Here is a 14,731-nt window from a genome sequence, read left to right on the forward strand (position 1 = left end):
CAAACCATCCTCGTTTAGAATGCACTCACCCATTTGCTTAAAGACAGCACTGCTTCTCCCTCCCATATTTGAGCACAGACCTGAAGAAGTGGGGGAGTGAGCCCTGGGGACACTGGCTGGGGGGTAACAGAAATTGCAAAGGCCCTGAGGTGGGAGAGTGCTTTGTTTGCTCAAGGAGCAGTGTGACCGGAGCAGCTTGCTGGGCGAGAGTGGTAGGAGATGAGGCTGGAGAGGTAGTAGGTGGTTGACAATGTGGGTTCTTAAAGGCCATTATAAGGGCTTGGCTTTACCATGAGTGGAGGCGGGGAGGAGTGATCCAAGGATTTTTGAGCAGAGCAGCCACACGCTCCTACTTTAAAATCACGTTCCCCGGTCTGCTGTGTGGAAGGTAAGGTGGTAGGGTTCTGCCCCTGAACCTTGTACACAGACTGCTGATCGGCGACTGAGCACATTCATTAAGACTTTGATCTACTCCAGCTTACTAATATTCAAACCAGCTGACATGATGATCACCAAGGGTCATGGTTGTCATCTTCAGGGAGGGTGAAGGTGAGGTGGGGAATGATGGTGAGTTTAAACTGTTAGGACTGCTGTTGCTCCCCTCAATCAGTGGGCATGCTATTTTGGGGGTTGTGTACTTCGGTAGGGCTTTCCAGGTGGCGCTAGTGGTAAAGAACCTGCCTGCCAAATGCAGGAGATGTTAGAGACCTGGGTTCGATCTCTGGATCAGGAAGATCCCCTGGAGGAGAGCATGGCAACCCACTCCAGTATTCTTGCCTGGAGAATCCCACCCTGGCGGGCCATCTTCCATAGGGTTGCAAAGAGTCAGACACAACTGAAGCGACTTAGCATGCACACTTATACTTAGGTATTTTATTTTATAATTTTTGGCTATGCTAGGTCTTGGTTGCTACATGCAGGCTTAGTTGCCCCGTGGCATGTGGGATCTTAGTTCCGGGACCAGGGATCAAATCCATGTCTCCTGTATTGGAAGGCGGTTTCGTAACCTCCAGACCAACCAGGGAAGTCCTATACTTATATATATAAGTATAGATATATCTATATATATATATATCTATTAAATCTATATAGTAATGTATGCTATTTGCACCATAAGCAAGGGAGTCAAAACTACCATAATAGGCAGCAAAATTGAAAGGCAGTCGGTGTAGGGTTAACTTAGGAAAAGGATGGAGAGTCATCAAGACTGTTGCTTAACAAGTTATAATAGAAATGTATCAAAAATGGATAAGCAGAAGGCAGAGATCATTTACCTAGTTTAAAATGACAATTCTTGGCCAGTTTCCAAACCCAAGTCAGTTCTCAGAATCAGAATCCATCAGCTGACGAGAAGATCCGTTCCTAAGAATAAAGATTCAGTAGGAGACATTTACGACAATACAGAGATGCATCCAGCAAAAAGTATAGACCCTCTGGTTTCCATGGTCTCCACTTGCCAGAAGTCACACGAGTTTGGTCTGATGGTGAGGACAATGCACTGTTTGGCCAGGGAAGTCTGCGTGGAGGGAGGTGGGCTCTATTGTCTATAAAGTGAAATCACGCTGAGCGGTGCTTGTCGCGCCGAGCCTGCCGAGCCTCTCAGTGACCTGGACACGGGTCAGTCCTTCCCAAGTCTTGACCCAGCTTGCCAGCTGCTGGCCTGTTGACCCACAGCTTTCCTTTCCTGAGACCATGGCTACCTGCTATATGGCCTAAATCACTAATGCGGCACCATAAGGAGAATAATTCATGTTGGTTCTCGCTACTTAGTTTCTTAACCTCTGTTTTAAAAATGAAAAACAAACAAAAATAAATAAATAAAAAAAATAAAAATGAAAAACAAGCCTAGATCCACTTGAAGTTATATAATGCTTATTTCCATCCCAGTTTGAATATATTACTTGGCAATACCTGCCCCGACTCCCAGCACCAAGGATGGCACTCCAGAACTGAATTGCAGACAAGTTTTGGAGGTTTTTACATTTCTTTACCAGTATGATGAAAAGAAAAGCATTTTATTTAGTTTTGCTGAAATAAGGGATAGTCCTAGAAAATCTGTATTTTTTTTCTCATGCTTGTTGTTTAATTGCTAAGTCGTGTCTGACTCTTTTGCAACCCCATGGACTATAGCCTCCCAGGCTCCTCTGTCCCTGGAATTCTCCAGGCAAGAATACTGGAATGGGTTTCCATTTCCTTCTCTAGGGGATCTTTCTGACCCAGGAATCAAACCTGTGTCTCCTGCATGTGCAGGCAGATTCTTTACCACTGAGCTACCAGGGAAGCGCCTCTCTTGCTTGGTACGAGAGTAATCCTAAGGGTTGGCTTCCTTCACCACTTCCCCCAGTTTTTGCATTGGTTTTCACATTGGACCTGCAGAACTGTTACCTTTTGCTCCACGGCCACAGTGCAGGTTGATGGGGCCACCACTAGGCCCCATGTGTCCAAGGCAGCCTCCTGCCCCCCAGAACAACTTGTAAATAATCCCCCATCTTGTGCTGTCATAGCCCCCCCGCCCCAACTCTCTCTCTCTCTCTCACACACACACATACACACACACAAATGGTATCAAGTTTAAACATCAGTATGAGGTTCCTGCAAGATGAATGTGAGGGGCAGGACCAGGCTCTGGGAATACCATGATGAGGAAGTCCAAGAGGCAACTTTGCATCTCCTGTGGCTTTGGGCTGGAAGGGGTTTGTTCAATAAACAGATATTTTCTGGGACCCAGTATGTTTCAGGGCCAACTCTTGGATAAAAGTGAAAAGTCGCTGCCCCTGGGATGTCTGTAGTTACTTATCTTCCTGCCTGGTGTTAGTTGCTCAGTCATGTCTGACTCTTTGAGACCCCAAGGACTATAGCCCACCAGGCTCCTCTGTCCATGGGATTCTCCAGGCAAGAATACTGGAGTGGGTTGCCACCCCCTTCCCTTCTCCAGGGAGCAGGTCTATATCTAAACCATCCACACTGACAGAAATGAATCTTTTTGCTCATGGCATTCTGTGAAAGTGGTTTTCAGCTTCTCTCAGGAGCCCCTAATGGGGCACTTCCTGCCCTAAGAAGAAAAATGGAAGGGAAAGAAAAGTTAAAAAATACTTCTGCACCATCCTCTTCCTCCTCCTCATAATCTCTTCTCTCCTTTTTAGTAATAACTAACCATTTATTGACCAACTACTATATTTCAGACATTTTCATATTAATATTACATATCTCATTAACTTTCACAGCAGCCCTCCAAGTTAGCCCCCATTTTAATTAAAAAAATTTTTTTTTGGCTGTGCATGGCATGTGGGATTTCTGTTTCCTGACCAGGGATCGAATCTGCACCCCTGCATTTGAAGCAAGGAGTCTTAACCACTGGACTGCCAGGGAAGTTCCCTAGTCCCGTTTTAAAGATGGAGAAGCTAAGGTTCAGACACTTAACTGTTTTTTTCCCCAAGATTTTAGAGCTAGTAGGTGATTGGGAGAAAGGAAAGGAAGTATTAATTGCTCAGTCATGTCCGACTCTTTGTGACCCCGTGGACTGTAGCCCATCAGGCTTCTTTGTCCACAGGAGTCACCAGGCAAGAATACTGGAGTGAAGAGCCATTTCCTCCTCCAGGGGATCTTCCCAATCCAGGGATCGAACCTAGGTCTCTTGCATTGTAGGTGGATTCTTTACCATTTGAGGCAACCTCTAATGTTTCTCTTCCCACCAGTCTGATCATTTATAAGGGGTATCTGGATGATTCGGCAGCAATACAGAAGGAGCATTACCTAAGACACATTGGCCCTATTTCTTGTTCAGAGACTGACACAGTGAACTAGGAATGTGCAGTGGAACATTTTTAGGAAAAGGATCTCACTGCCTTGGATTTTTAATACTATAAGTTATATTTCTGTGAATTAACAAAAAATATGTATTGAGTGACTGGTGTATGCAAAGCATGTGGAAGTCATTAAGGAGCATAAGATACCATCCAGCCCTTGAGTTTTCAGGAGAAGAAGTCATAAAGATAATTTCTTAGGTAGGATAGTAACTGTTTTTTTAAATAAATATATATTTATATATTTGGCCGTGCCACTGCCAAACAGCATGTGCGAGCTTTCCCAACCAGGGATCAGACCTGTGCTCCCTGCATTGGGAGTGTGGAGTTTTTGTTGGTGGTGGTGGTTTTGTTTTTTGTTTTTAAGCCATTGGACCACCAGGGAAGTCTTGGATAGTAAGTATTTGTATGCACAGTGGGTGTGAAGAACAGAGGAGAGAGAGAGGCCAGGGTGATAGGGAGGGGCTTGAAACTGGACCTGATGCAGAAGGGAGAGGCTTAGCCAGGCTGTGGGTGGAGGAGGACTTGGTCCCTCTGGCCCTGGGAAGACAGGGAAGAACAGAGGGGCAAAAGGTGCCTATGGTGAGACTTAGCAATTTGGAACTAGAGCTGGGGCCGGGGGCGGGAGCTGACCCTACAGTCCCTCCTTCTCCCCCTCACCTGTCCTCCCGGGAAGGCAGAACCCAGATGGTGGGCAGGTTGACGTCCAGAAACCCAACCACCAAGGTATCCGGGTGCATCCTTGAGACTGTTCCCCCAGTTTCTGTACCTTAACCTTCATCTAATATCATGGCATCTGGGCCTGTCACTTTATGGCAAATAGATGGGGAAAAAAATAGAGTCACAGACTTTATCATCTTGGGCTCCAAAATCACTGTGCCTGGTGACAGCAGCCATGAAATTAAAAGACGCTTGCTCCTTGGAAGAAAAGCTATGACAAACCTAGACTGCATATTAAAACGAAGAGACATCACTTTGCTAACAAAGGTCCATATTATCAAAGCTATGGTTTTTCCAGTGGTCATGTATGGATGTGAGAGTTGGACCACAAAGAAGGCTGAGCGCCAAAGATTTGATGCTTTTGAACTATGCTTCTGGTGAAGACTCTCGAGAGTCCCTAGGACAGCAAGAACATCAAACCAGTCAATCCTAAAGGAAATCAACCCTGAATATTCCTTGGAAGGACCAATGATGCTGAAACTGAAGCTCTAATACTTTGGCCACCTGATGCGAAGAGCTGACTCATTGGAAAAGACCCTGGGAAAGACCAAAGGCAGGAGGAGAAGGGGGCTACAGAGGAATGAGATGGTTGGATGGCATCACTGATTCAATGGACATGAGTTTGAGCAAACTCTGGGAGATAGTCAAGGACAGGGAAGCTTGGTGTGCAGCAGTCCATGGGATCACAGAGAGTCAAATACAACTGAGTGACTGAACAACAACAGCAGCCTTTATAGTGACTATCTCAGTTCTTGATGGCATTTTTTTTTCAAATAATTCTCATTGACTATATTTTGTACATAATTTCAGAATGAACTCAAAAAAAACAAAAAAAAACAAAACCCAGGTGTTGAACTGAGTGTAAGAAATAAGCATGAGATGCTCTGCAGTGGGGAGTACGTGCTTAGTCTGAAGGTTCCCACAGTCGTCTGTGGGAGCCGTGCCTACAGGCTGTCCCACATCCTGTGGACTTCATGGTATGCCCTGAACACGATGGAAAGAAGGGCTGTGTGTACCCAAGTCAAGGAAACAGCATGTGCGATCATTGCAAAAGGAACCTTGACTTTGGAATTTCCTGATTCTTGAGAACTCTTGAGTTTAAGGATGGTGTGTTTTCAGCCTCAAAGAATTTTCCGACCACAAAGTGAACCACCAGAAGAGGAGTGTCAGACTGTGTTTCAGATTTCCTGTCTTTTGCACAGGGCTGGTCTGCATTGTCCGTAGACTGGGTGTGTTCAAGCTGTGACTGGGTGACCGGCTAATCGGATCCTGGGCAGGAATCCATGGCCCATCTCTGCCCTTTGGGAGCCTAGACTGATCAGGAGTCACAAAAGGCTGTTTGGTTTGGACCGACTATGTTTGTCTGCATAGTTATCATTTCTTTTTTTTTTTTCCCTTTGATTTTCAATTTTCAAATTATTCAACATTTAGAAATCAGGTGGTTTCTCTGTAAAAGTCCAGATCTCCAGATTCTTTCAAAAATATGGAGCAGCTTAAGTTGGGCTTGCACGCCCACATGGCAGCAGCTTAAGTTGGGCTTGCACGCCCACATGGCAGCAGTTGCTGGAGTGGGTGGAGGTGAGTAGAAGCTGTACAGCCACCCCTCTGCAGTCCAGCTGAGGCTAAGGACCCTGTATCCACTGACACCTTTACCTCCTTTGCTTGTATGTTCATTCATTCTACCAGAAGTGCTTACTGGGTTCTGTAGACACAGTTCAAGACCCCAGTGAGGTCACCATCTAGGAGACCAGGGTACATGTCATTGTCCATCTTCTTGGATGGGCAGCAGCTTAGATGCACAAAATAGCTCATTGTCTGAAGAAGGTTTTTCACCCTCAGTGCTGTTGACCTCTTTGCTGTGAGGGGCCATCCTGTACCACATAGAATTTTTAGCAGCAAGCCTAAGCCCCACCTCACCAGGTGCCAGTAACGCCCCCTCAATTCCAACAACCAAAAAACATGTCCAGGCTTTGCCAAAGGTCTTCTCATTGGCAGAATCACCACAGTTGGGAATCACGGATCTAAAGGTTTGTGGTGATTCGTGGAGAAAATGCCATTTGAAATTTCAGCAAGATCTTAAAGAACTTATCTCGTTACTAGAGATTTGAGTCAGCTCCAGGCTCAGGTCCTTGGCAGCCCCTGCCTCCCCCACTATGTGCCTCCATCAGCAGGTACCACACTTCCTGCCTGCCTGCTGCCTGAAGATCCTCCCGGAAAGGGCTGTTTCATTCACCTTTCCATCTCTCTGTCTGGCACTGTTAGCTCAATCAATGGATCCTGTACTCAAGAAAAAGGATAAACCCACACCCCCAACGTCGGTCAACTTTTAAAGCCTTTAATTAAAAGCAACTGCTCTTGTCCAGCTATCTTATCTTCTTTTTAATGATAAAAGCCCAGCATTTTAATATCTATTGCAAGCTCGGTAATTTAAATATCCAGATTCATATTTAGTTATTTGTTTTTAAATTAACAACATTCTAGGTTATGTATCAATATGAATTCCCAGTATTCCAAAATTTTGGCAAAGGGAATTCAACCCATTCAAAAAAAAAAAAAAAACATTCTGAACTGGGAGTGGTGTTTCTGTTGAGTAGAATTATTAATAGTTGTTGGTGCTTCCTCTTTGAATACTCTTTACATGAGGAGAGTCGCTTTTCCCTGTGAAATAGTTCAAGTACAAGGAGAGAAAGGAATCACCAAAACGCAGCCTCTTTGTAGGATTTGGTGATCAGCTTCTCATTTTTGCCCATCATTCACTGGGCTTGCTATTGACCCTGGGTTACAAACATGGTGGTCACCTCAACTTGATCCTAGTCTCAACCTCACCTTTAGAGAATGGTCTTACATCATCTCTGAGTAAAGATCTCTTTGCCTTTAGTTTTAGGGGAATGCTTAGAGACTGCCTAGGTCTATTTGTAGAAGAGTGAATTTCGGAGTGAAGAAAGAACTTCCTCCAACATACCCCAAAGTGCAGCTAGGATCACAGTGTCTGCAGTTTTTTAACGGAATTAAGAATCTGAAACCTCTTCTTTAAAATGCTGAGAAAGCTCTTCTGAATAACTACAGTCATTATCTTTCCACACAGAATAATTAATCAGATTGTGAATCATCACAAAGCAAGTCCCCAAGGGAGCGGTGCATTTATTTTGGTGAGGAAAAGAGAAAAAAATAGTTTGGAATCCAGATGGGAAAGTGGGGAGCAGGTATAAGAATTCCATCACTCACTGAGCAAATATTTATTGGGTGTTGTGTTAAGTGCTAGGCCTACAGCTGCGAAAAGGATACAGTCTCTGTCCTCAGTCTGGAAAGTTCCATAGGAATTCATTGAATCACCACAATAATAAATGTAAGTTCGAGATGGGGCCTTTGGCTCCTGATAAGAGAGAAGAGAAAGAGTGGAGAGACGCTGAAAATAAATAACCCCCTGGAAGAGAATTGAGTGATGACTATTTCTGGCTGGCTCTGCAATCTGAATGTTTATGCCTTCGTTACATGAAGTTTGTTCATTTCAGGAATGATGGGGATTACAAGATTTGCAAACAGTTCAGTAAAGCTCTGACTTAAACAGCTGTAATGCTATTAAGATTCCTGCACCCCGTGTCAGCGTCTCCCGCTGTTTAGAAAACAGCATCAAAGCTCACCTCCCTGGCGCTCTTAAGGGTAAACGGAACCAGGTTTGTTTTCATGTCAGCATTCTCTAAAGCTGCTCGGTGTTTTATTAAATCGCTAAACCAAGGGATGCAATGCAAGGTTATTACACTGCAGCATTGTTCTGAGGCTGGGGGAGGGAGGGTGGCAAAGAGCCAGCTGAAACCCTGTTCTCCCCGGTGATTAAGGAAGATTAGTGGAAATGATTGACCCCCTGTTACATTTGCAGAAATAAAACTCTTCCCAAGTCGGAGTTCTGTACTGATCTCGCATCAGGTCACGGTGACTCTGTGCTCATCCAGGGATTTAAGAAGACGGTGTGTGTGTTCTTGAAGGAATGCAGAAGGAAACAGCAGATCGGCTTAGAAGGCAAAACTGGGTCTTTAGAGGTGAGCCTGTGTGCAGAACGGGCTTTCCAGTTGGCTCAATGGTAAAGAATCTGCCTGCCAATGCAGGAGACGAAAGAGGCACGAGTTCAATCCCTGAATTAGGAAGATCTTCCCTGGCAGAGGAAATGGTGATTTTGCCATTTCATTTCATTTTCAGTATTCTTGCCTGGAAAATTCCATGGACAGAGGAGCCTGGTGGGCTACAGCCCATGGGGCTGCAAAGAGTTCAGACACGACAGCACACATGCATTGTGTACAGAACAAGTGGCTTCCCCTTCCTGGGTCCTTCTTCATCCAAAAGAAGAAGTGATAGAACCCACCAGCATCTAGGTCTGTCCCCAGACTACGCCAGGGACAAGTCCAATGGGGTTGTATTTAAAAATACAGTCTTTTGGAACTTGGTCCCCAGTTTCTCCCAGAAGCAATGCTATAAATGATGAGTATAGATCTAGGAAAGTCCTCTGAAATCTGTTTGGTTTGTAACAAACTTCGGCTACATTATTATGAATTCAGTGTGTGTTAGAGAGAATTCATTGACTTATTGTCACTGTAATACTTCTGATTGGGGAACTAAGATCCCACATGCCATGTGGTGCAGCCAAAAAAAAAAAAAAAAAACCCAAAAAACAAGAAACACCTGAGCAGTTTGAACTCGGCGTATTGTTTTCCTGTTCCCACTTAGTTCACTCCTTTATTGGAAATGGTTCATGGTAGATGTTATCTTTAGGTCACAGTCACCGCCATAGGTGACTTTTTTCAGTGAAAACAGAATATACACGGCCTAAGTGTATCTCATACATTTTATGCCTTAGACATATGTTAGGACTGTGGAGGTGCCACTACCCAAGTATGAGTGTGTTGTGTGTGGCTATGCATGAGGAGTGGGTATATAGGAAGAGTGCGATGCTGGGGGTTAAATGGAGAAAAAAGGAAGAAGAAGGCATCAGAAGGGCTGTTGGCACCTCTGAACAAAAGCACTTTATCCTCAGGGACCCCCATCACAAGCCTTTACTCATGGTCCAGCCCAGGCCTCAGAGGTGCTTTGGGGGAAGAATGATGGGGGCTTCAGACAGACACTAGAGTGTCTAGTGAGAAGTTTAAAATAGAAAATGTGCAAACCTTTGAATGTGTTACATTTTAGGCGTGTAAAATCCACCTCTTTCTCAGTCTTCCATTCTGCTATTTTTCATTTTTCACTGTCCATAGATCTTTCTGCTCTTGTGGGAAATTCTTGAGTCTCCATTTGTATTTTGTCTTTAAATGTTCTGTTAGTCTAAATGAAATAAAAGGACTCAGAGACTGTCAGCAATCATAGCATTATGGATACATGCATGGTTTCTTATCCATCACTGTAGCAAAATGCACCAGTGGGAAGCCCTCCTCCTGTGTTTGGGCCAGAGAGCACAAGGAAGTGCAGTCAGCATCACATGGTCAGGATGGTTGGGACACGTCACCTTTCTCCCTGAGGGACAGCTGAGGTTTACCCTGGACGGCTGGGCAGTCCAGGACCTGACTTGAAGTCAGGCAGTGTGGGCAGGGGACAGGATGCTCAGCTGCATGATGAGGGAGCATCACTTGTCCTGTGGTAGGTGGACACCGGGCAACTCCACAGGTCCATAGCCTCTAGGCTCCAGAGAGAGCAAAGCTGACCTCTTGCTGTTTCTCGCAGCCTCCTGCTCGGCGGATTTGGAGAGGCCTTGCTGATTTTCTCAGAGCGGAAGGGCTCCTAAACCCGGGAAAAGTGGATCCCAGGCTGTAGTGGAGAACACCGCGCTGTCCAGGTGATAGAAAGAGGAAAGCGAGGATGGAGAGGCGCTACCGCTCGCTGCGGCAAGGAGAACTCTCTTTCTGGGGTCTCTAGGATGCTTCAGGGAGTGAGTGGACTGTGTCGAGAGGCTCCCCAGGTCCAGGTGATGAGCCCCGCGCGCAGGTGTGCAGAGAGAGATGCAGGGTTTCACCCGTGTGGGGATGGCTCCGCCTTCCTGGATTGCTGCGCATGCTCCTTATTAAACACCCTTCAGCAAGCAAGCTTTCACTGGTGGGTAGTGGAGGTATTGTATCGTATTTTGGGCTTTGTTTTGTAATTTCACAACCTTGAAGTCTTCTCTGAGGATGTCCTTTCCTTGCTGTCAGGTTGGCTTGCCTCAAACCCACACTCACTCACTTAGGGGCACACAGAGAATTCCATGAGGGGGCTTCCCCTGGAGGCCGAGTTGGGGGGCAAATGGGAGTCCTAGGCCAAGTAAGACACCAGCAAGGACACTGTTTCTCTCCAGCACTGAAGACTTTCTGTGGTTGTGTGTTGTGTTGAATTCTGAACACCCTTTTGGGCCCACCATCAGGTTAAATTGGTACTGATGATTACCCAAGGGTAATGATTACCACTGATGAATAAGCACTGATGGATGAAACAAACATAAGTATGTAAACACACACATTATTATTCATAACCCATGTAATTCCCTGATAGAGTTTTCAAATCATTGGAACCTGAAATATATTTTTCAGGCCAGATTACAAATGTAAAACTCTAAATCTTGCCTTTATGGGAGTCCGAAGAAATGAATTTGCATGGAATGGTCATTTGATTCTGAACTTTGATGGTGGTTTAAGAAAATAATGTCTAACTGTAAATATTCCGGCTCATAAGAGGTTTTCTGAATACATTATACTCTGCTAGGTGTCAGTTTTGGTCATTTTGAGATGTCAGAGGTAGTGAAGTCCAGAGAGTCCTGTCTGGGCCGGATCCAGGCATTGCAGGATTGGACACTCATGTTAGTAACAAAGGACCATCTCCAGCATCTGGGGAACAAGCCTTGTCCATTCTTGGCCTTGTGAAGACTAGGGTCAGCTGAGTTAGGACATTCTTCTCACACCTTTTCTCCAAGCTGTTGCAAAAAGCAACAGAAGATGAAACAAATAGGAATGGATTAGTATATGTAGACTTTGAGTACCTTAAATTCATTTCCTTGTCTTTTCCCGGTCTCTGCTTGTCATTTAAGATAAAGATGTTCAGAGTGACCTTTATACATATATAGTTGCACTTTGCTTTTTGTTCCTAACCTGTGATGTCAGACTTGCTGCTGCTGCTAAGTTGCTTCAGTCGTGTCCAACTCTGTGCGACCCCATAGATAGCAGCCCACCAGGCTCCCCCGTCCCTGGGATTCTCCAGGCAAGAACACTGGAGTGGGTTGCCATTTCCTTCTCCAATGCATGAAAGTGAAAAGTGAAGGTGAAGTCGCTCAGTCATGTCCAACTCTTTGCGATCCCATGGACTGCAGCCTACCAGGCTCCTCCATCCATGGAATTTTCCAGGCAAGAGTACTGGAATGGGGTGCCATTGCCTTTTCCAGTCAGACTTGCTACTGAGGATCAAATAGAAAATCTGGATTTAGAATTTCCCTTGGTCTTTTACTCCCGTAAAACCCTCTCTGTACTATTGAGGCTTCCCTGTTTGCGGAAAGTGACATCTGTCCAAATGTCATCTTATGTCTGTCCTTCCAAGTGTCATTTGAGCAAATGAGATTCCTGAGGCTGGAAATCCCCCTCCCCTGTTCTAGCAGAACTGACTTCAATAACAAAAGTTAGCAAGCAGCAAGTTGTTTTTCTTTTTAAAGAATCTCTAGCTAGGATTTTTGTGTGTGTGATTTTTTTAAAAACTGCTTTCAAGAATTCCATTGTTTTTAAAATCTCAGGTCTTAGTTTGACACCAGCAAGAGGCAGAGGATAGGTGTTACCTCAATATATTGTTCTGTTTACTTTATATCCATTTCTTCATGGGCTTTTTTCTTCAAGCGTTAACCACCATCTTTTATGCCCAAGTTCACATGCTCAGCTCTGATCTGAGGATGACCCTGTTGTTATTCAGTCGCTATGTCGTGTCCGACTCTTTGAGCCCCATGGACTGCAGCACGCCAGGCTTCCCTGTCCTTCACCATCTCCCGGAGCTTGCTCAGACTCATGTCTATTGAGTTGGTGATGCCACCCAACCATCTCATCCTCTGTTGTCCCCTTCTCCTCCTGCCTTCAATCTTTCCCAGCATCAGGGTCTTTTCTAATGAATCGGCTTTTTGCATCAGGCGGCCAAAGTATTAGAGCTTCAGCTTCAGCGCCAGTCCTTCCAGTGAGTATTCAGGACTGATTTCCTTTAGGAGGATGAACCTAGAGCTCTGTAAATCAAGGGACTTCTGTCTCCTTAGCTCTTAATCTTTGTGGCTCTCTTGGTCCTTGGGCCCCCAGGCAGGGAATCCACAGATAACCCTAGCACTCCCTTTTACCTGAAACGATCCATTTAGTCAAGACCTATCTGGGGCATGTCCTTGCTGGCGGCAAGTCAAAGCCAGGGTGTTTTTAGTTTTTTTTTTTTTTTTTTAATTTGTCCAAATAATGAATATGATTTCTGTCAAGAGAGGCATGGTTCTGTCTGGTGGTATATTATTACAAATCTGCCATGGATATAAAGAAAAATAAACCATTTATTTTCTTGATAATTTGCCTTTCTCTTCAATGTTCACAGGAGAGTAGAGTACAAAAAAAATGTTGTTATCCTGGGGGAGTGAGTTCTTACATTTTAAACACAGGCCTAGGGACTTCCCTGGTGGTCCAGTGGTTAAGACTCTGTGCTGCCACTGCAGGGGGCACAGGTTTGATCCCTTGTTGGGGAACGAAGATCCCTCATGCCCTACAGCCAAAAAGAAAGAAAGAAATCCAAATACACCAGTAATAATAATAATAAAGCCAAAACACAGGCCCAGACTTCTACCAGCATCCAGGCCACTTATCTCTGCAGAGCGAGTTCCACCCAGCTCCTGCTGTAGACCTGCCCTGTCCCGTAGGGTAACCACCAGTCAGGTGTGGTTGATGAGCACTGTGATGGTGTTTACACACCTTGCAGTTCCTTGTCTTTCTCTTGAGTCTGGGCTGGCTTTGACAGACATACTGGCTGCCAGTAGGAGGTGATAGAAGCTGCCAGACTTCCAAGGTGGAGTTGAAAGCAGCCTCGATCTTCTTGAACAGCCTCTGGGAATCCTGAGCTGCTGTGTAGAAGTCTGACTCCCCTGAGGCGGCTATGCTGGAGAGACCAGGGACAGGAGCCCCACAGACGGTCCTGCTGCACCCAGCCTTCTAATGGCACCCAGATGTGTAAGGGGAGCTGCCCTGGACCCTCTGGGCCCAGCCACTCTACCAGCTGCCGAATGCCAAGTGGCCTCAGTCAGTGCCACGTGGTGCAGAAACATCAGAGCCTGCATGAATGCCGGACCACAAAATCATGAGATACAGCATAATTGTTTCAAGCCACTATGTTTTAGGGAAACTTATCACACAATAGGGGCTTCCCAGGTGGCCCTAGTGGTAAAGAGCTGGCCTGCCAATGCAGGAGACATGAGACGTGGGTTTGATCCCTGGGTCGGGAAGATCCCCTGGAGAAGGGCATGGCAACCCACTCCAGCATTCTTGCCTGGAGAATCTCATGGACAGAGGAGCTTGGCGGGCTACATTCATGGGATCGCAAAGAGTCAGACACAACTGAAGCAACTTCGCATGCACACAAACACAGTAGAGAGCCTTGCATTCTCCTCCTCTCAGGTGGATCTGATCTGAGCACTCTCAATCCCTCCCCTGAATGGACTCTTGCTGCAGAATAACCAGTGTCTGCTCCAGGTGCCCTCCACCCCAGAGCTGCTCTGATGAGGGGACCCCCCTGACTGTCCGGGGCTTGCCCAGATACCCATTATGGAGCAGGATCTATGCCTTTGGGTCAAAGAACCTCACATTCATTCATTCAAAAGATACCAAGAACCCACTATGTGCCAGACTCTGTTTTGGGGCTTGTGGATACGACTGTGAGTAAGATGAGTGCCTTAAAGCTTGCTTTCTAGTGGTAGAGATAAGAAAAACAAGTAAATAATGAAATTTCAGAGAGACTTAAGTGCTTTGAAGAAATATTGCCCAGATGGGAAACACAGTCTTCTGAAAATCTGATGAAAAGTAAAGGATATCTCTTCCAAAACGTGCAGTCTCATACCTGTGTGCACACACAGACATGCACACACGTATATACGCACACATCTACTGACACGCACACAATTAAGCATGTAGTCAGGGGGTTTATTCTCCATGAAGTCCATCTGTTGGGCCTCTGTTGGACTCAACTCCAGTTAAGGACAAAGG

The 14,731-nt window shown here is 45.5% G+C and overlaps 1 protein-coding gene across 1 annotated transcript in view; it reads left to right on the forward strand.

Moving 5' to 3' along the window:
- Positions 1 to 10,988, forward strand: part of TMEM241 (transmembrane protein 241) — a 114,391-nt gene extending 103,403 nt beyond the window's left edge. Inside the window, exon 15 of the mRNA XM_052660465.1 lies at positions 10,230 to 10,988. Within this exon, the coding sequence (XP_052516425.1) occupies positions 10,230 to 10,290 (61 nt within the window). The 3' untranslated portion in view covers positions 10,291 to 10,988. The remainder of the gene's footprint in view (positions 1 to 10,229) is intronic.
- Positions 10,989 to 14,731: the final 3,743 nt, after the last annotated feature.

The sequence above is a fragment of the Budorcas taxicolor genome, chromosome 22 (genome assembly GCF_023091745.1).
Source record: "Budorcas taxicolor isolate Tak-1 chromosome 22, Takin1.1, whole genome shotgun sequence".
In the NCBI taxonomy this organism is placed as follows: domain Eukaryota; kingdom Metazoa; phylum Chordata; class Mammalia; order Artiodactyla; family Bovidae; genus Budorcas; species Budorcas taxicolor.